Source organism: Dasypus novemcinctus, chromosome 4 (assembly GCF_030445035.2).
Source record: "Dasypus novemcinctus isolate mDasNov1 chromosome 4, mDasNov1.1.hap2, whole genome shotgun sequence".
NCBI classification, from domain to species: domain Eukaryota; kingdom Metazoa; phylum Chordata; class Mammalia; order Cingulata; family Dasypodidae; genus Dasypus; species Dasypus novemcinctus.
Window position 1 is genome coordinate 82,004,647 of NC_080676.1, and position 25,899 is coordinate 82,030,545.

The window sequence follows — 25,899 nt, forward strand, 5'->3', positions numbered from 1 at the left end:
TTCACTGTTGGTGGTGTGTAAAATGGTGCAGCCTCTCTGGAAGACAGTGTGGCTGTCACTCAGGAAGCTAAATATAGAACTGCCATATGATCCAGCAATTCCTCTACTAGGAATATATCCAGAAGAACTAAAAACTGTGACAGAAACAGACATCTCTACACCAATGTTCATAGTGGCATTGTTCACAATTGCCAAAAGATGGAAACAACCCAAGTGTCCATCCACCTATGAATGGATAAACAAAATGTGGTATATACGTACAATGGAATACTGTGCTGCAATAAGAAGAAATGAAATTGGGGCATATGTGATAACATGGGTGAATCTTGAAGACATTATACTAAGCGAAGTAAGCCAGACACAAAAGGACAAATACTGCATGGTCTCATTAATATGAACTAAATACAAATAATAAACTCATTGAATTAGAACCTGGAGTATAGGTTATAGGGAGATAAGAGGAGGGTTGAGAACTGTGGATGCTTAATGTATGTGGAAGTCTTGTTTTGTTTTGTTTAAGATTTATTATTTATTTCTCTCCCCATCCCCCTCATTGTCTGCTCTCTCGTGTCCATTCACTGTGTGTTTTTCTGTGTCCGCTTGCATTGTCAGGTGGCACTGGGAAACTGCGTCTCTTTTTTATTGTGTCATCTTGCTGCGTCAGCTCTCCATGTGTGTGGTGCCACTCCTGAGCGGGCTGCACTTTTTTCACGCAGGGTGGCTCTCCTTGTGGGCACATTCTTTGCGCGTGGGGCACCCCTACACAGGGGCGCCCCTGTGTGGCACGGCACTCCTTGTGCACGGCAGCACTGCGCATGGGCCAGCTTACCACATGGGTAGGAGGCCCTGGGTATAGAACCCTGGACCCTCCATATGGTAGGTGGGCACTTGATCATTTGAGCCACATCCGCATCTTCCCCGTAGAAGTTTTAATTAACTTGACTGTAAAAGTGGAGATGGATAGACTTGATAGTAACACATTATTATGAGTAACAACTGGTTTATAAATGGGATTGTAACTGAAAAAGGTAGTCTGGGGAAGTAAATGTCAATAGAAAGAAAGCTAAAGAATAATCTAGGGACTGAATAACATAGTGAACCCAGAGGCGGCTGAGAATTGTGGTGAAGGGTACAAATGCAAGAGAGTCCTCTGTGAGCTAGAGCAGATGTACATCACTATTGCAGGGTGATGGGAATATTGAGAAACATGGGAAAACTACAACTGGTGTGACCTACAGACTGTGGTTAACAGCCATACTGTAATATTCTTGCATTAATGCCAAGCTATACTGTGTTGATAATGGAGGTGTATGGAAAAAGTGTGCCAAATGTATGCTATGGACTATGATTGGTGGTTAATAGTCTGATGATGTTACCTCATAATCTGTAACAATATTCCACCAGGGTGTGGAGTTGTATGGGAAATCTATACATCTGTATGACTGTTTTGCAAGTTCACAATATCTGTAACAAAAATACATTTAAAAAAATAGTACGGGTTGCAGGGGAAATACACCAAATGTAAGATAAGGAATATAGTTGGTAGTAATATTTTGATGATGCTCTTGTATAGTTTGTAACAAATGTTTCACACCAATGAGAAGTGTTGGTGGAGGGGTAATGTATGAGACCCATGTGTGATGTTACGTATGTTTATTTTGTGAGTTCACAATCTTTAATATATACTTATTATTCGTGTTCATGTATGAATTATATAGTTCAATTTTAAAAAATTAAAAGAAAATAATAACATAGTTTGCAGCAAAAATACACCAAATGTAAGATATGGACTATTGTTAGGAGTAAGATTTTGACAATATGCTCTCATAATTCAGAACAAATGTCTCACACCAATGCAAGGGGTTGGAGAGTTGATATATGGGACTCCTGTATGATGGTATGCATGCTTGTTTTATAAGTTTACAATTTTTTACTGTACATTTATTGTTTATGGTCATGTATGAATGGCATAAAAAATTAATAGGGTGGTTTGAGGGGATATACACCAAATGAATGATACTTTGGTTAGTGATAATATTTTGAGGATACTCTTTCATCAATTGTTAAAAATGTTTCACAACAATGCCAGGTATTGGTGGTAGGGTGAGGTATCAGAGCCCTGTATAATGTTATGCATACATGTTTTATACGTTCACAACTTTTACTATTCACTCATTGTTTATGTATGTTTATGTGTGAGTGATATACTTCAATAAATTAAAAAGCTAAAAACAAACAAAAACAACAAGCAAAAAAATAAGGGAAAAAAACAAGTCAGGGGAGCTGATGTAGCTCAGTGGTTGAGTGCCAGTATATGAGTTCCCGTATATGAGATTCTAGATTCAATGGGTTCAATTCCATTCCTGGTACCTCAAAAAAAAAAAAAAGCATCATAGGTCTAGCATATGTATATTTTTTGCTTTTCTTCATTAATAAGAATTACTTGGTCATGTCATTTCACAATCTGTGCTCACTTATGTATCTTTCTGAATGCTGGAGAAACAATTGAGTTTATTTTTAGGATTAAATGAGATAACTATGTTTGGACAGAAAAAAAAGGATTTTCATCTGCCCCACCCCCTCCCTTCTCCCTCCCACACTTCCCCATTAACAAAATCCTTCATTAGGGTGGTACATTCGTTAATGAACACATATTGAAACATTGCGACTATTGATGGAGTACAGTTTACATCATAGTTTACACTCTGTCCAGCACAATTTTGTGGGTTATGACAAAATATATAATGGCCTGTATCTGTCATTGCAATACAATGTCATGTAGGATATTTCCAGTATCCTGAAAATGTCCCCATATTACACCTATTCTTCCCTTTCCCTTCCCTCAGAATCTCTGGTGGCCACTGCCTTTTTATCTATGATAAAAGTTCTTCCATTGCTAGAATAATAATAAGTCTATAATAAAATAATAATCAGTCTACTTTAGTCCATAGTTCATTCCCCAGTTGTTGTGATTTTGGAATGGTGATGCCCACTCAGTTTCTTATTGAGAGGTCTGTTGGGATTTTAAACCCCCCTTAGTATGTGGAAATGATAAGGTTTGCTTTTTTAACCTAAATCAAGGTTTCTCAGCCTTGGCCTTGCTGACATTTTTGGCCAGATAATTCTTTGTTGTGGGACCTGTTTTGTGCATTATAGGATGTTTAGCAGCTTCGCTGGCTTCTGCTCACTAGATACCAATAGTACTTCCCCTGCCACAGTTGAGGGGTTCTCTCCCTGGTTGAGAATCCCTGGTTTAGCTATTTTTTTCTTATTCTAATACCATATTGTCTTAATTACCAGAGTTTTAAAATAAATACTGATATATAGTAGAGTGAGTTACTCCATCCTTATTCTTCTTCAGAATTATTTTGACTATTTGTGGCTTTTTGCTCTTCCAAATGTGTGTCCTACACACCCCTCAGATCCTTTTTCAAGAAAGATCTGTTATCTAGCTCCAGCATTGTGGTTAGTGGATAGCCTTCAGCTGTCAGCTCCCTCTGGTACTAGCCATGGGGTCTTGAGCATGTTAACTCTTCGCCGTCTGTTTCAGTTTCCTCATATGTTAATGAGGTTTCCAAAGTTCCAGTACATTTTAGAGTTCTTAAGAGGACTAAATGAAATAAGGCATGTAAAAAACTTAACATGGTACCTCCTAGCGTTTCATGTAGGAATTTCTTCCTGAATTCCTTGGAAAATTTCTATTTTTTTCTGAATCCTGAGATAAATGAGTAAAAAAATTTGGAAAGTGGGAAAAAGTGTTATGAGAACTAGTGTCTCCAAATTCCCGATAGACATTAGTCTATAGGCTTTGAGGATGAGAAATAAGAATTCTTGAAATTATAACATTCTATTTTTTCAATAATGTGTTTATGTATTTTGAAGTAATAATGAGGAAGCATAATAAAGAGAATAATTTCTTAAATAAGTTTCATAAGTATTCTTTTAAAAGATATAATAAATATATGATTTATTATTATTTGAACCCATATATTATGGCAAGATTATCTATTTAAATAACATGTAAAAATGATCTTAGCCTGCTATAGAAATTTTATAACATAAAATAGTAAAAGAAGGGAATATTAACACAAAATATATGCCAAATAAAAATAATTTTAAAAATTTAAATGAGTATTTACCATTTTAAATATATATGAATATAATTTAAATATATAAATAAATATGAGTATTTACCATTTTAAAATCATCTTAAAATGGATATTTAAAATATTATAAAATATTAACTACACTCTCCAACAGTCTTGATCTTTATATAATGCCAAATATTCCAGAGATATAAAATTTTATTTCATGTTGATGTTTCTTAAAGTAAGAATATGACTACAACATTCCTATGTATTGGATGTTAGGGTACTTGCTGTTTTATCTTAGCACATTTCCTTTATTTAATGATGAAACTATTTTGTCTGCTTGCCTTGATTTTGCTTTTGTCACTGAAATAGATTCTCCTTTTGCCAATTCAGATTTTAAGTCCATTTCTGATTTCATGCCAGTGTATTCCACTGTAACATTCCCATCATCCATAATATTTAATCTCCTGGTATTAACAGTATTACACAGAATCACACATGAAAAATTACCAAGTTTAGAATTTATTTTACTTCCAAAACTTATTTCTTAGAATACCACTGCTGGCATATATATAAAATATACTAAGTCTGTAAACTAATTCATATTTATTTGCAAGAATGACTCACCATTGGCAACAGACAGGGCCGTAGAAGACACACTTTTAACAAAGAAAACTAACTTGTTAGATCATGACTGCTTCCCACCTACACACTTCTGTCCGGGTTCTCAAATATGTTGACTGAGTGTTAACATTACATTCTCTTGCTTTTGACTTGACATCAGTGGATATTTTTCTCTTCAGTTTATCTCTGTGCTGACTTTTAAATTTTAATAATTCTCACAGGAGAATGGCACTTAGGGCTCATGAAATTTTAGCTATTATTATTATTTCAGTCCCTGTCTAGAGGTTCTAGGAGACCACTGAGTCACTCATTACTTTCCTCAAGTTAACCTCTAAGTATTCCCTCTCAGAGTTAATGTGACTACTGTTCATTTAGTGGCCCAAGACAGAAATCTGAGTTAACTTTGACTCTTCTGTCTCTCTGAGTTGCAACACCCAGTCAAACCTCAAGTTTTGTTGATTTTTGTCTTCAGTCATTCTTGAATCCCACTGTTCCCCCTGTCCCTTTTCCATTCCCATCAGCAGGGCTTTAATGCATGCTATCTTCATTTCTTGATGGGACTAATATCAAAGCTTCCCATAAATGATTTGGCTGCCAATCTTTCATACTGATTGCTGAATCTGTTTCTAATATGCCCATCTCACTATCTCCTTTTGTTTTATAGATTACAGTGAATACCCACAGTATCAGAGATAATATCTAAACTTCTCATCAGGTTATATAATACTTTTAGTAATCTGGACTTGACCTTACCTACCTCTTCTCCTGTCAAACTCCCATGAACTTTTTCAGCTTCACAGATCTTCTCACCTAAAAATATCACACTTTAATACTTGCAAGATTTTCTGTGTATGGTTCCATCCACTTATAATACCCCCTTTTTACATGGTAAACCTTCTGCTTATCTTTTAAGATTCCTTTCCCACTCAGGAGTCTCTCTCTCTGTAAAGGTCTTCCTGGACCCCTAGGTAGAATTAATACCTCTGTCTTTTAAATTTTATAGTGATTTCTCTTTTTTAAATATATATTTTTATTTTGAAAGAAACTTTAGATTAAATAAATGTTACATCAAAAATATAAGGGATTCCCATATACCCCACCCCTCCACCTCCCACACTTTCCCCCATTAACATCTTTCATTAGTGTGGTACATTTATTACAATTGATGAACACATCCTGAAGCATTGTTTCTAACCATGGACTATGGTTTACTTTATACTTTACACTTTGTACCACACAATTTTATAGGCTTTGAGAAAATGGCTCTTTTGCCCCTCTTATTAGATCTATAATTAGCACTACATTCATTAAATATGTGTCCCAGAGACTTAGATCTTTGGTCTAGTCATATGTGGTTGAGCGCTGAATCTCAGCAGAATTGCAACAATTACTCTCTGGTTTATTGTACTTGCCCAGGATAACCAACAAAAGGATGATGGTGAGCAATGTCCATCCCCAAAAAACAGTATCTACAACTGCAAGCAAGACAGTTCCATCCATCTGGCCCATGGGATGTAAGCCCCCTCTCAATCAGAAACAGAGTGGGCATCACTATCCCAAAATCCTGAAGATTGAGGAATGAACAAACCTAAGGAGGGAATACAACTGTGGACTAAAATGGACTTAATATTCTAGCAGTAGAAGAACTTACATCATTGATGTCTATCTTTTTTAAAGCATTCCACAAGAAGTGCTACAATTGGCTGTTTATATCTGTCTCCCTCATTGGATAGTGAGTTCTAGAATGAAGCTATGTCTCTTTATAGTTCAATTTCTCTGTTCTGTAGTAGTTGCATAGAATAAGGGTTGTGTCTGTGTATGTGTGTGTACATACTCACAAACCTACATGTGCATACTTACATGAATGCATTATATGTGTGTATGTATATTTTTAAAAAATGAGTGAATGCATACAAATGAATATAATTGTGATAATCACTAGCATTTAATTATTTTTAAAGAAGAGGGAGTACCGAAAATTCTCTGGAACTTGTTTCTTCCCTTTATTTCAGAGGGAAGGGAAAAAATTTGTACTTGGTCAGAATAACACCCTGATGAAAAATAAACACCTGTTTATTCAGGATCTTAAGGGAATGAAAATGTTTCTGCTGTCTGTGAGAGTTATGGAAATAGTTTTGTCCGGAAGAGAAATAGCAGCTGTTCAATATGGACAACCAACATTTTCCTGAGGCTTCCATGCATAACAGAAAAATAGGAGTTGGTAGTTTCTATGAGTAGATTTTGGGCAAATCTGGTGTCCTCTCTGTCCCTCAGTAACATGATAGTGTTACTTGTAACATGATAGTGTTGGACTTCAGTGTTATTTAAGATACCTGCAGTTGTGTTCCCCATAGAAATTCTGCAGAGTCTTCAGGCAAGCAGGAGACATAATCTCCTTTCATGTATTAAATTATGAAAAGGATGAGAGCAAGAAGGGATTGACCACGGACCAAGGAAAAATGTATAATTTTGTTATAAAAACTGTTAACCATTAATAATGAAAATAAATGTAATAATATACTTTATATTTAACAAGGTAAAAGAATAGGAAATTAAATACCATTATTTGCACTAATTAAAAAAATTTCAAGGTTCTTTTGTGTTTCTTCAGAGTGTGAGAGGTTTTCTCCCTCTTTAAAACAGAAAGAGTAATAATTTTTATAAAATTGCAAAAGCAATCATATATTCTGATTTTCTTGTGGGGTTCAAGTTTTAATGAGTGAGAATGAGAAAAAAATTCCATTGTAAGGAGCAACTCTACTTACCTGCAAAGAGGCTGCACAATATTGGAGTGAATGTCATTCCAGAAAGGAATCACCTTCCATGATCTGATAATTTATCCTTCTTAGAGTGTTAATGGGTTAGTCAAGTGATTCTCAACCCTGGCGACACATTAGAAATTTTTTAAAATAAAAAATAATGCTAGATTTTACTCTAGATTCATTAAATCAGAATGTCTAGATGTGAGACCTAGGAATAGACAATTATTTTGATGCACAGTGAGAGTTAAGGACCGCTGTGTTAAACTGTCACTGCAGTATATGCTTTCCAGGAGGGTCTGTACCAAAGCATATATGTTTTCAACTATGGACTTTTCTGCACTGGGTACAAAAATGACTAGACCAAATATTTTTTTAAAAACCAAAATAACTCTTACCACTTACAAAAATACAAAGCAATATCCCCTAAACCGTATTAGGTTGAAATTAAATCAAAGTTACATTTCAAAGCAGCTTAAAATATCCTACAGTAGGGGACTAAGTACATTACAATATTGAGGATCCCATATACCCCCACTTGCCACCCCCCATCCCCACTCTTCCCACATCACTAAATTGTTTCATCAGTGTGGCACATTCATTGCATTTGATAAATACATTTTGGAGCACTGCTGCACAGCATGGATTATAGTTTGCATTGTAGTTTACACTCTCTCCCAGTCCATTCAGTGTATTATGGCAGAATGTATGATGTTCTTCATCTGTTCCTGCAATATTATTCAGGACAACTCCAAGTCCAGAAAATGTCCCCATATCACACCTCTTCTTCCCTCTTCCTGCCATCTGCAACTTCCATGGCCACTGTCTCCACATCAGTGATACAGTTTCTTCCATTGCTAGACTCATAATAATTCTATAGTAGAATACCAGTAAGTTCACTCTAATCCATATTTTATTCATCCATCCTAAGGACCCGGGGATGGCGATGCCCACTCTGCCTCTTAACTCGAGAGGGGGTTTAGATCCCACATGGCTGGTGGATGAAATTCTCCTGCTTGCAGTTGTAGACTCTCTCGGTTCCCTGGTATGGTGGTTGACCATCCCTCCCTGTTAGCTGACCTGGGCAAGTCCAACAAACTGGAGAGTAGGTGCTACAATTCTGCTGAGACTCAGGACCCAGCCAGCACACAGTCAGTCCAGAGATAAAATAATTTTGAGGTGGTCCCATTTAGCTATTTTTTATTTTGCTGCTTGTGCTTTGGGTGTGAAGTTCATGAATCCATTTCCTTTTACAAGGTCCTGTAGATGCTTCCCTACCTTGTCTTCCAAAGTGTTTGTAGTCTTGGCTCTTAACATTTAGATCTTTGATCCATCTTGAGTTGATTTTTGTATAAGGTGTGAGATGATAATCCTCTCTCATTCTTTTGGATATGGATATCCAATTCTCCAAGCATTATTTGTTGAAGAGGCCATTCTCTCTCTGTTGAATGGACTTTGTAGCCTTGTTGAATATCAGATGACTGTATATGTGAGGATCTATATCCAAATTCTCAATTCAGTTCCATGGTGCAAATACCATGCCATTTTGACCCCTATAGCTTTGTAGTATGTTTTAAAGTCAAGTAGTGTGATTCCTCAAATTTCATTTTTCTTTTTCAATATGTCTTTGGCTCTTCAGGGTCTCTTTCCCTTCCAAATAAGTTTCATAGTTAGTTTTTCCAGTTTATGAAAAAATTCTGTGTTGATTTTTATTGGGATTGCATTAAATCTGCAGATCAGTTTTAGTAGCTTAGACATGTTAATGATATTTAGTCTTCCTATTCCTGTACAGGGAATATTCTTCCATTTAAGTCTTCTTTGACTTCCTTTAACAGTGTTGTGTAGTTTTCAGTGTATAAGTCTTTTACATCTTTAGTTAAATTTATTCCTAGATATCTGATTTTTAAATTTACTGTTGTAATGGTATTTTTTTTCTTGATTTCCTCCTCAGATTGCTCATTATTGGTGCACAGAAATGCTACTGAATTTTGTGCATTGATCTTATAACCTTTGACTTTCCTGAACTCATTTATAAGTTCTAGAAGCTTTGTTGTAGATTTCTCAGGGCTTTCTCTGTATAGGATCATGTTGTCTGCAAACAGTGAAATTTTGGCTTCTTCCTTTCCAGTTTGGATGCCTTTTATATCTGCTTCTTGCCTCAGTGTTCGAGCAAGTACTTCTAACAGGATGTTAAATAGGAGGGGTGATAGTGACCATCATTATTATGTTCCTGATCCTAGGAAAGATTTTAGGATTTCACCATTGTAAATGATGTTAGTGGTGGGTTTTTCATATATACCCTTGATCATGTTCAGAAAGTTTCCTTCTATTCCTTTCTTTTACAGTGTTTTTATGAGAAAGGGTGCTGTTTTTGGCAGATGCTTTTTCTGCAACTATAGATATGAACATGTGATTTTTTCTTTCGATTTATGTGGTGTATTACATTGATTTTCTTATGTTGAAGCATCTTTGCATACCAGGAATGAAACTCACTTGGTCATGGTGTATAATCCATTTGATGTATTGCTGAATATGATTAGCAAGTATTTTGTTGAGGATTTTAGCATTTAGGTTCATTAGAGAGATTGGTCTGTAATTTTCCTTTCTTGTGTTGTCTTTGTTTGACTTTGATATTAGGGTAATGTTGGCACCATAGAATGAGTTAGGCAATATTCCTTCTATTTAGATTTTTTGGAAGAGTTTAAGCAAGATTGATGTTAGTTCTTTCCAGAATGTTCGGTAGAATTCACCTGTGAATCCTTCTGGCCCAGGGCTCTTCTTAGTTGGGCGGTTTTTAATGACTGATTCTATTTCTTTACTTGTGATTGGTTTGTTGAGATCATCAGTTTTTCCTTTCATCAGTGTAGGCTGTATGTGTTTCTAAGAATTTGTCCATTTCCTCTAAATTGTCCTTCTTTTTGGCATATAGTTTTTCAAAGTATCCTCTTGTGATAGTCTTTATTTCTGTGGGGTCAGTGGTGATATCCCCTTTCTCATTTCTTATTTTGTGTATATGCATCTTCTCTCTTTTTTTCTTTGTTAGTCTCACTAAGGGTTTGTCAATTTTATTGATCTTCTCAAAGAACCAGCTCTTTGTTTTGTTTATTTTTTCTAGTGCTTTCTTATTTTCTATTTCATTTAATTCTGCTCTGATATTTGTTATTTTTCTTCCTCCTTTGGGGTTAGTTTGCTGTTTCCCTGGATCTAAGGTGGATTTCTTGTAGACAGCATATAGATGGGTCATATTTCCTTATTCATTCTGCCAGTTTTTGTCTCTTGACAGGTCACTTTAATCCATTAACATCCAGCTTCCCTTGTATGTGATGGTTCTCTTTTCTCTTGCTGTCTTCAGTATTTTCTCTTTGTTTTGCACATTGAATAATTCCACAAGTATATGTCTTGGGGTAGGTCTGTTGGGATTTATACTGTTGGGGTGCGCTACACTTCCTGAACATGTACATCCATCTCTTTCAGTCGGTTTGGGAAGTTTTCAGCCATTACTTCCTCCAACACTCCTTTTGCCCCCTTTCCCTTTTCTTCTCCTTCTGGGATACCTATAATGTGTATGTTTGTGTGTTTTATGTTGTCATTCAAATCCCTTAGTGCCTGTTGGATTTTTTCTTTCTTTTTATCTATCAGTTCTACAATATGTTTGATTTCAGATATAGTGTCTTCCACATCACTAATTCTTTCCTCTGCCTCTTCAAATCTGCTGTTATTTGCTAAGAGAATGTTTTTGATTTCTTGTATTGTGTCATTCATCACCATCCTGTTATCTTTTTGCATATGTTTACAATTTTTTCAGTATGTTCTCAAAGTATTTTCTTAATATCCTTAATATCTTCCTTCACTTCATTAAGTTGGTCCATGATATTTGTTTGGAGAGCTTTGATTAGTTGTTCAATGTCCAGCTCCTTTTCCTGGTTTTTAATTTGTTTATTGGACTTGTGTTTCTTTCTGATTTTTGGTATGTTTTGTAAATTTTTGTTGCTGTCTGGTCATAATTTTATCTTTGTGGGTTTGTTCAATTGATTAGCTTCTCCCTCTAGTCTCAGGTTTTTTCAGGTGCTGTTTGTGTGTGTGTTAAGTTTTCTCTTTGACACTTTGTTCTTATTCTGTTTCCTTGATGTTGTCTATGTTACCTTAAATGAAAAAGATTAGGGCCTGGGAAAGAAAAAGAGGTAAGAAAAGAAAAAGTATAGTAGTAGTTATAGCAGTTTGATATTACTAATGAATTACAAAAAGAAATATTGGATTATGCTTGTAATCTGATCTGTATCTGGGCATGATTGAGTTATGTTTAGGGTGTTGTTATGATCTGGGGACTCACAGATAAAAGGTTTGGCAAAGAACAGAGTTGAGGGCTTTCAGTGTTGTAGTTTTGATGTTGGAGTTTGTTGCTGAAGCTGGTTCTCCTAATAGTCTACAGCTGATCTTGTGGTGTAAACAGAGGATCTGGGCTCAGAGGAACCCAGGAAGCCTGAACCCTCACAGACATCAGCAGCCATCTTGCTCCAACACGTGAAAATAGTCTTTGATGAGGGAAATAACTTATGCTTTATGGCTGGTATCTGTAAGCTCCTACTCCAAATAAATACCCTTTATAAAAACCAACCCATTTCTGGTATTTTGCATCAGCATCCCTTTGGCTGACTCATACAGTAGTATTGTTAGTAAATGTTAGCAGAAGAACTGTATAAGACATAGGAGAATAAATATTAAACTCTTGTAAGCAGTGTATATTGTAGTAAGAAGAAAGTGGAGTACCTACAATGAAATGGAAACTGAATATGGGGAAGAATATAGTATAAATTAAAAGGATAGTGTGATCAGGAGAGAGGAAAAGAGAAAAGAAACGACAGTAACATAAAGAGTTAATAAAAGAAAGTGTTAGAAATAAAAAGCCAGAAAAATTGGAGGCTAAACAAAGAGAGATGGAATATAAGAGAAACAACAGGAGGTGAAAGTTAGAAAGATGTCGGAAGGAAAAGAGAGAGCATTGGTAGCCCAAATCAGTATAGACAGAAAAGAGGAAATTGAGGAGGAAGTACAGTAAACAGTAAACAAGCTGGCAGCACCTTATTGAGAAAAGAAAGGAAAAAAAGGGTGGGGAGACAAAGAGGAAGGAAAGACAAGATAACTAGAAGAAAAAAACAAAAAACACAAGCCAGTAAGTGGATTTGGCTCAACTAATAGAGTGTCCACCTACCACATTGGAGGCCCAGGGTTCAAACCCAGGGTCTCCTGGCCTATGTGGTGAGCTGCTGATGTGTACAAGGAGTGCCCCGCATAGGGGAGCCCACATGCAAGGAGTGCGCCTCTCAAGGAGAGCTGCCTCTCACAAAAAAGCACAGCCTGCCCAGGAGTGGTGTCACACACATAGAGAGCTGGTGCAGCAAGATGATGAAACAAAAAGAGTCACAGATTCCCAGTGCCACTGACAGGAAAGCAGGTGGACAAAGAACAACACACAGCGAATGCACACAGAAAGTAGACAACTGGCGGGGGGGGGGGGGGGGGGAAGGGAGAGAAATAAAAAAATAAAATATAAACCCTCAAGCAAGGAGTCAACCAAACAATAAAAAAAGACTTTCCTCTTAAGCTCTTACTTAGGGAAGATAAGAGACCTGAGGGAAGCTAATATAAGGGTAATATCTGTGTTTTCCCTGTCTCAGAGTATCAGCTAATATTCCAGCGGGTCACTATTCTAAGAGCAGTTGGAAATGAACCAGAGACCTTGCACATTCAAGGTTGAACTCCTCCACTGATCCAAACCCTTCTTCCAGGTCAACCTGCTCCTCAAAAAAAGTCCTCTTCTAGGGGCAGGATAGACTCTTTGCCATTGAATAAACTGATGAACTGAATCACCACAGAAAATAATGACTATCAGTCTCTTTGAGAGAGAGCACCCACACCTTGCCAGGAACCCCAGATATGCTCTTGTAAGCCTACCAAGCACTTGCTACTGTCCCCTTCCCTTAGGTGTGTTGCACAAGATTAGTTAATTGCCTGGGTCCTCCTCCTCCCAGAGTAACCCACAAAGGTTAGGTAAATCAGGCTGCCTCAGCAGATTTGCCTCTCCTCTTCCTGGTTCTCCTCAAGCCAGCTGGTATGTTCCTCAAAGCTCAAAAAGGGGAGTCCAGACAATTGAACCCACACTCGTAGGACTCCTCTCCACCCTTCACCAGAACCCTCCCACTCTTGGGGTTTTTCTCCTTGGCTGTGTGACTGGGGAGGTACGGAGAAAGCCTCAGCTTCTTGCCCTGGGGGAGGGGCAGAAACTCACTATTTTACCTTGAGCCATCATTTTTTTTGTTGCACTCTATCCGGATCGATGTTCAGCAGCCTCCTGCTTTGTGGGTTCCCAAAACAGCTCCCTCAGGCAGAATTTTGTTCCCACTCAGCCATTTTTTTTTGTAGGAGAGATGATAAGAGTGTGCTTACTCTGACACCCTCTTGCCCTGCCTCTACCTCTTCCTATATTATTTCTGTATTGTTTAAGCTTTCATGGTCATGGACAACTTTTTAATCCGAAAAAAAATCATTACAGGAGTTTTTTAGGTTTGTTTGATCTCTCAGTTGGAAACATACTGGTCTGAGTTAATGTGGAATCCTAGTAGGGTGCAAGTACAAAAAATGCTCGTTTATAATTGTAAATACATAGATGAGGTTTATAAGAAAGAAAAGGGATATCTCTAGGAGCCAGAAACAATAAGGAAACAAAGTCAGAGGAAACACTGGATATAGGTCTAGAAGTATAGTAGCTATGGTTTCAGTGGCCACACACTGAGAAGAGATTTGGCCTTGGGTCCCTGTGGATGGGACTTAAACTGAGATCCCTGTAAGTAGCCAGGACCTTGAACAGGTTACTCCTTCACTGAATAACCTCACCCACTTGCCCAAGTATTAAATATCACTGAAATAGCCTATATTTACTGAGAATTTACTATGTGCCAAGCATTTGATGGCCAACTTATTTAATCATCTCAACAACCCAGGAATTTTATTTTTCTCCTTCCTGTTTTAGATAGGAAGAAATGGATACACAGAAATGTTAAGCAGTTTCTTCAAGTTTACCTGGGTAAAAGATAGAGGGAGGATTCAAACCAAGGCTTTCAGAATTCACATTCTTAACTGTTCTGTTTTGCTTTGACATAGATGTTTATTTCTGCTTTGGAGTATAGTAGGTTTTCAAGCCTTTTGTGAGAAATAGACACTCCAAATCTTTAGTTTACATCTAGATGTTGAGCTAATTGTACTCTGCATGTATGTTATAGGAATCCCCAAATCAAAAATGCTAATGTAACAACTGGTCTCAAACTGGTAAAAATCCCTAGAGTTGCTGAAAGAAACATAAAAAATATAACCCATAGTCTTATAACAATGATAGAACTGTAATATTTGTTTCACTCTAATTCTGAAGGAGGTTCTAGTCCAGATGTATAGCTTGTGTAAGATAAAATGTTGCTGTGAAGTGAAGCACTGTGAATTGATTTTGCTTGTGCTTCCCAAACTATGTAGTTCTACATAGTTTAACTTCCTCTATTCTTTAAAAGGAAGTAGAAGAAAAGAACATTTATTCCCTAACTTGGCTTCAATTTACTTTTGTGCCAGAGCAGGTGAATTGAAGAGACAGATTGAGGAATTAGCCTTCCTAGTTTCAGGAGGTCCTATATGCTTTTTGGCTGGAAACAGTCTGGTGTTTGCTGAAGAGGTGCGCCATCTCTGCATTGCTCTATTTACATAAACAAAGCTTATGTTTTGCTTCTGGTTAATCCTCTCTTATCATTGTGTCTCTTTCCCTGATTACACTTTGAGTTAGCTCTAGCATGGTATGTCAACCTCCTTTAAGAACAATAAAAAAAAGAATTTCTTACAGCAATCTGCCCATGGTTTCCGTGTCTATAGAAGATAAATAGAAGAGCAGTGACTTCACCTTTTAAAAATAACTTTTTAAGGCAAGCAGTCTTTAAAGTTAATCTCTTTCTACAGGATGCTTAGATCAGCTGTTAAAAATTTCCCAACTTGTCTCTATGGAAATACCAACAAGGTCATTTTACTGGTTTGGTATGAGCTGATCAAATTCTTAGAATTTCGGGGCTTATAAAAAAAAGCACAGTGTGTGTAGTTATGGGATACATTGCCAGAATTTCGGGGCTTATAAAAAAAAGCAAGTGTGTGTAGTTATGGGATACATTGCCAGAGATTATTGTTTTCTTGCAGTGATGACATTCAGATATGAGTTGAAGATGGAGTGGTTAGGAAATACCCTGTAGATGCACTATATGGAATAATGTGTTTTTTATTTTTTTTATATATATATATTTTTTAAAGATTTATTTATTTCTCTCCCCTTCTCCCCCCCACCCCGGTTGTCTGTTCTCTGTGTCTGTTTGCTGCGTCTTCATTGTCTGATTCTGTTGTTGTCAGTGGCACGGGAATCTGTGTTTCTTTTTGTTGCGTCATCTTGTTGTGTCAGCTCTCCATGTGTGCGGCACCTTTCCTGGGCAGGCTGCACTTTCTTTTGCGCTGGGTGGCTCTCCTTACGGGGTGCACTCCTTGCGTGTGGGGCTCCCCTACGCAGGGGATGCCCCTGCATGGCAGGGCACTCCTTGTGCGCATCAGCACCGCACATGGGCCAGCTCCACATGGGTCAAGGAGGCCCAGGGCTTGAACCGCGGACCTCCTGTGTGGTAGATGGATGCCCTAACCACTGGGCCACATCCGACGCCTAAATGGTTTGTTAGAAAGCCAAATGTATATGTAGTGATTATGAGCTTTGAATTTGAAAAGACCTGTTTTTATAGATTGCTGCTACTTGTGTGCTTTGTAATCTTGGGCAAATGCATAGCTTCTCTGAACCTTCTCATCTTTACAGAGTAGGGAATATAAAACCTAGACTTGTTATGAAGATTAAAGACATATTTAAAGCTCTTACCACACAGCATAAGGTAAACAAGAGACTCTAAAAAAAGGTAGATCCCTTTTTAAGGAAAGGAAATAGTGCACAAGAAAGAACTGAGAAACCACCAAATATATCAATTTAGCTGTGTGCAGTACAATCCAAGCATCTAAATTTATCAAGCATCATGTACGAGATAAGTAAGGTATTATCTATATAATATGGGTTTAACCCTTTAAATATTCCTACTTTAAAAAAAATAAGCTCTCCTTTCCTGTCCTGTATGTTGAAGGTAATTCAAGTGTGTTTGGTGATTCAGTCATTTTATAATATTATACTATCCGTCATATTATGATAGAGGCTTTAGGGCTATTACTGTGTGTGGGCCTTTCAGGGAATTCACTCAGGTACTTGGACCAGTCTAGTGGGCAACTATATTTGTTGTTCTATTTGATTTCCTAGGACCTCAAGAGATGCCTCTCTTATGACTTCCTGTAACACCCAGTATTCTCTAGTTCTGGCACTTAACACATTTATTGTAATTACTTACCTGCTTGCCTCATTAAAGTAAGGGATAGAGTTTTTGTTTTATCATTACATCTCTATCTCAGAAATTGCCCAAAACAAGGAAAAGTGCTCAGTAAATATTTAGTTATTTAATTAACAAATACATTCATACATGTGTGGTCATGTCTCCTTTTTGCTGACACCTCTGCTTTTTCCTTTGATCCAGATAGAAGTGCAAGTGGTCATCAGAATCCAGATAACCAAATCTTAGTTTCATGTAAAAATAAGTCACAGTAGCTATGGATAACTCCAAATCTTGATCCAGGAATGCATGGACTTTGTGCCAGATTTTTTTTTTTCACTTGTGCCAATTCCAAGCTTTTCTCCTTACAGATTTGCAGATATTTCTAGTGGTTGATATGACTGGCTGGATATGTTATGTTCTGGTTAAGGGAGACAGTGAAGTCTAGAACTTTGGGTTCAGACAGCCCTCTGTACAATTCCAAATCCTTCTTGACTAGCTTTGTAATCTTATTCCTCATCTGAAAGGGTCGTCATAAAATAAAATTATACCTATGAAAGTGTTAGCCAATTCTTGGCACATAGTAATTATTAACTTTCATTTTTCTTATTGGTGTAAGTCATGTTTACTTCCAAGGAATAAATAAACTATGTTAATAGTATGAATTACTAAAATGTAAACTATTGAAACATTTCTTGGTAATACCGATGTGGTAGTTTTGAAAATGCCCTTTTCAGATCTCCTGCTGTGAGGAACGTAATTGACTGACAAGAGACTGCCCTTCCTAATCCATGGCTACACACAGAGGCCACACTTGCCCTGACCTGCTCCCAGCCAGTGGACTGTGCACAGAGGGGCTACAAATGCTGGCCCATTCCTGCAAGGCACCAGACTCCTTTGCCAGGAGACTTTGGCCTCTCCTTCAGCCAGCCTACCTTAAACTTCATGAACACTGGGCTGCAGACTGAGACCCTACCCAGTCCTTCTTCCTCCTCGCTCCTTACACAGAAGTCAGATCTGCAACGGCATCTGAAGGCTCTCTGTGCCTTCTCCACCTTCCTCTCCATTTCCTTTCCTAGTGTTTCCTCCAATAAATCTCTTGCATGTCTTATCTGCTTCTTGGAGAACCTGAACTAACACAGAACAAGTTTATTGGAAGGTGGTAACTCCTGTACCCTAGAGCACAGGGTTTGTTCCATTAGGTATGAAATGAATGTTATTGTAATGTGTTAACTTGCTCTTTATGTTATTACATTACCTCAAAATTAAAATTTGGTGTGACTGATCATAAATTATCTAAAATAGGCATTAGCTAGCATTTCCTCAGGAAAGGTTACTAACATTTAGTGCTTAACATGATAATCTGCAGATTTTTAAAAGATTGACCTCATTTAGGACAATCATCTGTAGTGCCAGGCCTTTAATGTGATGTCATGATTTTAGTCTACAACATTCATCAACCACAGGGAAAAAAAAGAAGAAATCATTGATACCTCTCCAGTGCTTATCTATTTATTTTTATGGTCTTATCTTCTGCTGAGTTCTTTGGTTTTCTGATCCCGCCCTCTAAATCCTTACCGGATTATTATTTTTGTGACAGACCAAGTCCAGGGAACAGTCACCATCCGGAACATCAGCGCTCTGTCTTCAGGTTTGTATCAGTGTGTGGCTTCTAATGCCATTGGAACCAGCACCTGTCTTTTGGATCTCCAAGTTATTTCACGTAAGTGTATATATATATGAAGTTCCAATATTAACTCTGGGTCTGGAATTCCAAGATATTCATAAACAAGGAAACAAAGTGTTCTGCTTAACTGTTTTCAGGTTGTTTGAAGATTAACTAGAAATTATTTTGGTTTTAGCCATTATGGAGAATACTGTTAAAATGTGTTGATAAACTTTTTAGCCTCAGAAATATATCTTCTTTCTTTACAAAATGTCTTTCTCAGGGTCATTAAAATTACATCAGTCTTAACTGTATGGTGCTACAGATATTAGGAGAATTTGTAATGAATTTATGGCCATGACAACATCTTCTTGTGGTTTTTCCTTATTCCCATATATCTGCTTAATTATTAGGTCCCCAGGGGCAGAATAGAAAATAAGGAAATTTTCTCTTTATTTGAGAATTCTGGGTTATTGGAATTCCAGTTGAAAAAGAGGACTGTGATGAGATGAGAAAGTATCCCACTGATCCTCAGGGTTAAGTTGGGTCTGGTCAGGTCGCCAGACAGGTGCTATCTTAGTTCTGCTTTATTATGCCTACTTAAGCTGTGTGAGCCATTTATTCATCCAACAAATGCTTGAGAGCCTACTATTATCTTTGGTTATAGGGACTAGGGATATAAATAGAAAGTTAATTGAGGCTTAATTTTATATGGTTACAATGCTTCAGGCAGTAGTATACATATTAAGAATTTTTTTGAGTAAATTTATGTGTTTATAGAATTACATGGGTATTTCTTATTTAAATATTCTTTATAATATTTTGCAGCCCAGCCCAGGAGCATTGGACTAATAGCTGGAGCCATTGGCACTGGTGCAGTTATTATCATTTTTTGCATTGCACTAATTTTAGGGGTATTCTTTTATTGGAGAAGCAAAAATAAAGAGGAGGAGGAAGAAGAAATTCCTAATGAAATAAGGTTTGTGTGTCAGATAGCTTGTCTTGCATAACTGATACACTTGTATTTCTATTCATTGTAGCAGTTAATATTCTTATGTCTGTGATGGCCAAGATAATTAAAATGGCCAGTATACAAATGTCTCATTTTGGGTTCCATCAAATGGAATTATGTCCCTAGGTCAGAATTCAAAATATTACTTCTACATGTGTGTTGGTGGAAATCAAGGCTCAGGTCAATGGTATTGTAACTATAGAGTCAGGAATATCTGAATTTTGCTCCCCTCCAATCACCCACACACTGTGCCCTGCTCTAAAAGATCCACTTGGTTCACACCTTACCTGAAGTAACCTAATTAAAAGTTAAAAGGCCCTACTTATAGTAATCTTAGACCCACAGGAATGGATTAGCTTTAAGGACATGATATTCTGGGGTATATGCAGTTCCAAACCACCACAGTAACTGTAGCAGTATCATCATCTCAAAGGCAAATAAGATAAATTGTGGTAACAGTATTCATCATAAAGAAAAAATTTCACGTAAGACTGTATGTCCATATGTGTTTATCTCTGTGTTATATAACTAGATATATATGAACTGTGCAATGAAATATGCCTATTTCCATGTGACTCCCCTCCAGCTTGGGTGGCTTTAAGATTCATGACCCTAATAGGTAGTACTGACTAAAGTTGTAGTTATATTCAAGAATATATGTTTTTGAATAATATTTCATGATCTTTAGGTATTTGAGATATTTATCTATAGAACATCAGTCTTCTGTTGCATGGACCTGGTTATGGTTTAAAAAAAAAAAAACAGAGAAAGAGAAGTCATGTAGTTAGAGAGAACTTCTGGTGAAATGGGAGTCAAGAATGATGAATTTCAATCAGAAGGTGCATTTTGAATGATCTGGGGTTATAAATGAATTGCTCATTTGTATTTCTTTTCTTTGAATGTTTGTAAGAATCCAGAACAATCTAAAATATAGGCTGTAAATAGAGAAAGGACAACATTCTTAATAGCAGTACTAGGATCTTTGGGTATTATTTTAATATTTTTAAGCCCAGATTTTTCCACTACTTGGAAATCTCCAGATTTCCTGAGTTCAATGGGTTTTGAATGCAGAGGCTATGAACACAGACTCTGAGACCAAAACTGTCTGGGTTTTAACCTCAGCTCTGTCATTTACCCATCCATGTGATTCTGTATAAGTTACTTAACCTCTCCATAGCTCAATTTCCTCATTTGTAAAGTGGGCGTGATAATAGTGCCTAGCGCATAGCATAGTTATGAAGATTTAAGATGAAAGTGCTGATTTTTAAAATGAAACAAATATGAAAATAAACACACCATAAAAATGGGAACAAAAGTACCACTCTGATGTAGTAGCCAATTGCTGATGGCCTACAAACTCAACATTTGTTTACAAAAGCAAGGTGAAGAAAAGAGGAAAGCAATTAGGTTGACAATGTTTTTAAAAAACTGTCACTTAAGGGGAAAAAATAGTTGCATGGCTTGAATGATTAAGATCTAATTTTTATGACATATGTGTAGTTATTATACTTAGAAAATGTTTCCATAAAAAGCTTTAGTTATAGAAAAAAAATCTCCATTTAAATTCACTTTATCTAACAAGTTTTCTGCTATTAAGAGAAACCACAGGAAAAAATGTGGACTTAAAAATATTAAAATAATACCCAGAGATCCTAATATTGTTATTAAGAATGTTATCTTTCTCTATTTACAGCCTATATTTTAGATTGTTCTGGATTCTTATAAACATTTCTTCATGGACTATTTTCCTATTTATAGCACAAAAAGTGCTATTTTTTGTTTCACTTATATTGGAAGAGACAGTCATTGAGAGATGTGATATTTCCTTTTCTACTCTTGGAGACAGAATTGGAGTAAAACTTTTCTTGACCATTGTCTCAAATGGAGTGAGTGCCAAACTGAGGCCATACAGGGCAACCCTCTTTGCTTTCATGTTAGTTAGTGTGGTGTCTCCAGAGGATATGTTTTTCACAGTATATTTACGTGAGAAGAAACAGTCCTAGGCAGGAGGACAAGATAAACCTCAAATAAATCCTAGTAACTTTTTTTTGCTTTTCAGAGAGGATGATCTTCCACCTAAATGTTCTTCTGCCAAAGCATTTCACACCGAGATATCCTCCTCAGAGAACAACACATTGACCTCTTCCAATACCTACAACAGTCGATACTGGAGCAACAATCCAAAAGTTCACAGAAACACAGAGCCATATACCCACTTCAATGACCTGCGCCAGTCTTTCTCCCTCCACTCAGGCGACGCCAATATAACATCCATCTATGCTAATGGAAACCATCTGGTTCCAGCTCCACATAAGACTCTGGTAGTGACAGCCAACAGAGGGTCGCCGCCACAGGTCATGTCCAGGAGCAATGGCTCAGTCAGCAGGAAGCCTCGGCCTCAGCATACACACTCCTACACCGTGAGCCAAGCAACACTGGAACGAATTGGTGCCGTACCTGTCATGGTGCCAGCCCAGAGTCGGGCTGGGTCCCTGGTATAGGACCTGAGGGCATATAGTGTTAAGAATGAATGGAATGCCCATATGAGAGGGGGTGGGGTGGCACAAGTCCTGGGAAAGAAACACTTTCCTTATTATTAGTACCAAGCACAAAGAAGCAGCAGTGCTGTTACTTGGCCACTAAGATTGGTAAAAGGGACTGAAATGCTCCATTGTGAAGACTTCTTTCCCCCACCACATACTTCCTGGGATTCTTTCAAAGGCTGGATCTCAAAGATGTGCCAAGCCAAGGGAAAAGATGTAAGATCAGAATAGCACTTAAAACCCAAACTGCCACCCTGATGGGCTTGTTCTTTAATCCACAACTAACTTCATGTTGTTTTTTCCAAGAGACTAAAGTACCAGGTGAAGTTTAAATAATGAAATTATTTGAAAAGATAGGCATCTTTAGGCAAAAAAAAAAAGAGCAAGCCTGTAATATGTTCTGCCTTTCCCCATTCCCTTATGTAGAGGGTCCAGGGGCATAAATGGTTCATACTGGTCCTCACAAGGCTGGCTCTTGTATCACAGAATCAAAACCTTTTACATAAACAAAAGCCAGTAAGAAATGGGGAAAAATAAAGGAAATTTCTTTTGGATGCCCCTTCATATTTATTTATTTATCTCTTCCTGAACCATGAATTTCATATTTGGAATATTACTGTATTGACAGATTCTTGCCTGTCTCATTTTTTAAGGATCTGTTACAGGTCCATAGCAATTACTGTTCATTATTTCTGGGAAAATATTTTTTTAAAAGAAAACTTTTTTTTTTTTTAAAAATACATGTGGGGTATTGGGCTAGGAAAGAAAAGACCATTGTTTAACACCATGTTCAGTGGTTGTGTTGGGTGATCTCAGCAGGAGGTCCAGCATGGGAAAGGTGGTTGTGGGCAGCACGGAGCCGGGCACACAGGCCTATGGGGCTTAGCATTCCTGGGCAGTCGTTCAAGTCAGGGCCATTCAGATCTCCCTTTTTATCATACTAGGTTACTCTTAATGAGTATAATACCTGATGAGTCTTGCACTGAAGTAAATAACTTTCTCCTCGTTTGACAAGTAGAGATTAGTAGGTTGTACCAGGGAAGACAGGAGTTGTTCTTGTTTTGTTTTTCCAAAATAAAAATTGTTACAAAAGGGGTAAGCCCAAGCAAGACAAAAGGAGTGTCTTCAAGGGCGCTGCTGGGAAGGTCTTCCTTATGTCTGTGACAGCTCAGGGTTGCAGTTTTGCACAGGGTTTCGTCCAAATGCATTTTATACTACTCTAAAGAGACTCCTTCTGTGATTAATTTCTTTGCTTGCCTGGCCTTGTAGTTCATTGGGTAATTTACCAGTTCCCCACTGTATTTTGTGATAGGTAGATCTGGCTATAATTGTATTGGCGACTGTCTCGCCTTAATCACACTTTAAGCACTCACAAATTATTTCTTCCCAGATTTGTTTCCTGAATTCTTTATGGTACTGCCCTGTGATCAGTATCTTCTCTTTCCCACATATATATTCTAAATCTCTCTTCCCTCCATGTTTTCTGCCTTTCTTACCTGCAAGCATAGTCATCATAGGGTGTGGTCTCCGATTTTTGGACTTATTGAATAAATGGAAACCAAGAGCTGTGCGTACACTGTTTCTGAGAAGGTCAAACCTGGAACCTAACCGTTGCAACCATTCCAATGTTGATAAAACACTGAATTTACTTTAGCATTACTTAATTTTTTCCATTTGATGGTTCTTGACTTTGTAAAAACTTAAATAAATGAATGTCTATACTTTTTATAAAGAAGTGAAAATACCCTGACAAAGAAAAGGTGATACTATCAGATGTTTTGAAAGAATTTATCTTGCATTTCTTTATCCTTTCTAATTGTCTAAAATTCAATAAAAGTTTATTCATATAAAACAAGTTGTCATTAATTGTCATAATGCTAATGAATATATAATTTTATATTTAGTTTTCCCCTTAATTCTATAAGCATTCTTCATGTTGTTAAATGGTATTCATAATCATTTTAATGACCATATAGTATTCCAAAGTTTACTTAACCTTTCTCCTATCCTTAGTCATTAAATTCCAGTTATTGCACATGTTCACTGTGTGATGACCTTCTTCCTACATTGAGCTATTTTCATATTTCCTAGTATGAAGGCAGAATCCACACCTGCTATTTTCACCACTGAATATCCATCACCTAGCAGAGTGCCAGTTCTGGATGTTGATTAGCTAAATGACTGATGATTCCTGAACTAATTGCCAAGTCAAGTATTGAGCATGATTGTAGCTCTTGATATACATTGGTCATTACTATTAACTTTTTATTTTGAGATAGTTGTGTGTTTACATGAAATTGTAAGAAACAGTATAGAAAATCCCATGTACCCTTCACCCTGTTTCTCCAGTGGTCACCTTGTTCATAGTATCACAAATTGGCATGAATACAATCTATTGACCCTATTCAGATTCAAAGATTTTACCAGTTGTACATGTTTATGTATTTAGTTTCTGTGTAGTTTTATCACATGTAGATTTGTATGACCACCACAGTCAAGGTACAGGAATCCTTGTTGTGCCCTTTTAATAGCCAGCCATCTCCCTCCCGCCTCCTGACCCTAACTTGTGGGAATCAATATTGTGGGATTCATCCAAGTTTTTGCATGTATCAGTAGTTTGTTCATTTATATTGCTGGGTAGTATTCCATAGTATGGGTGTTCCACAGTTCAATCATTTGCTGTTGAAGGATGTTTAGTTTGTTTTCAGTTTTTGTTTTTGTTGTTTTTTTAAAGATTTATTTTTTATTTATTTTCCCCCTTCCTCTCCCCCAGTTGTCTGCTCTCTGTGTCCGTTCACTGTGTGTTCTTCTGTGACCACTTCTATCCTTATCAGCGGCACCGGGAATCTGTGTTTCTTTTTATTGTATCATCTGGTTGTGTCAGCTCTCTGTGTATGTGGCGCCATTCCTGGGCAGGCTGCACTTTCTTTCGTGCTGGGCGGCTCTCTTTACGGGACGTACTCCTTGCCTGTGAGGCTCTCCTACGCGGGGGACACCACTGGGTGGCACGGCACTCCTTGCGCGCATTAGCACTGCACATGGGCCAGCTGCACACGGATCAAGGAGGCCCGGGCTTTGAACCGCAGACCTCCCATGTGCTAGGCAGACACCCTATCCATTGGGCCAAGTCCGGTTCCCTGTTTTCAGTTTTTGACTATTACAAATAAAGCTGTTATGAATGTTGTGTACAGGTTTTTGTGTGAACCTAAGTTTTTATTTCTCTGGGATAAATTTACTGTAGAGAGTGTAGTTACTGGGTCATATTTTAAGTGAATGTTTAGACTTGTAAAAAATTAACATACTTTTTTCCAGATTTTACCATTACATTTCCAGCAATATACCAGTGATCAAGTTTCTCTGCATACTTACAGGCATTTGGTGTTATCAGTATTTTTTATTTCTGCCATTGTGATAAGTATAGTGTATCTCATTGTGTTTCATTTGCATTTGCCTAATGACTATTGATATTGAACATCTTTTCATACTCTTATCTGTATATCTTCTTCAGTGAAATATCCCTTCTTTTGCCCATTTTCTAATTGGATCCTTTGTTTTTTTGCTTTTGCATTTGAGAGTTCTTTATAAATTCTTGATAACAGCTCTTTGTTGAAATACACTGTTTACAATTATTTTCTCCCTGTTGATAGTTTTTATTTTCTTCATCTTCTACAATCTTTCACAGAGCAAAAATTTGATTTTATGAGTCTAAATTGTCAATTTTCCCTTCTATGGATTGTGTTTTTGGAATCAAGCCTAAATTCTTTGCCTAGACC

General features: G+C 37.2%; 1 protein-coding gene across 1 annotated transcript in view; it reads left to right on the forward strand.

Annotated features, from left to right (window-relative positions):
* The window catches only part of IGSF11 (immunoglobulin superfamily member 11), a 177,134-nt gene extending 153,156 nt beyond the window's left edge, over nucleotides 1-23,978 (forward strand). The window contains exons 5-7 of the mRNA XM_058295789.2: nucleotides 18,506-18,628; nucleotides 19,400-19,550; nucleotides 21,643-23,978. Coding sequence (XP_058151772.1) covers nucleotides 18,506-18,628; nucleotides 19,400-19,550; nucleotides 21,643-22,084 — 716 coding nt within the window. The 3' untranslated portion in view covers nucleotides 22,085-23,978. The remainder of the gene's footprint in view (nucleotides 1-18,505; nucleotides 18,629-19,399; nucleotides 19,551-21,642) is intronic.
* Nucleotides 23,979-25,899: the final 1,921 nt, after the last annotated feature.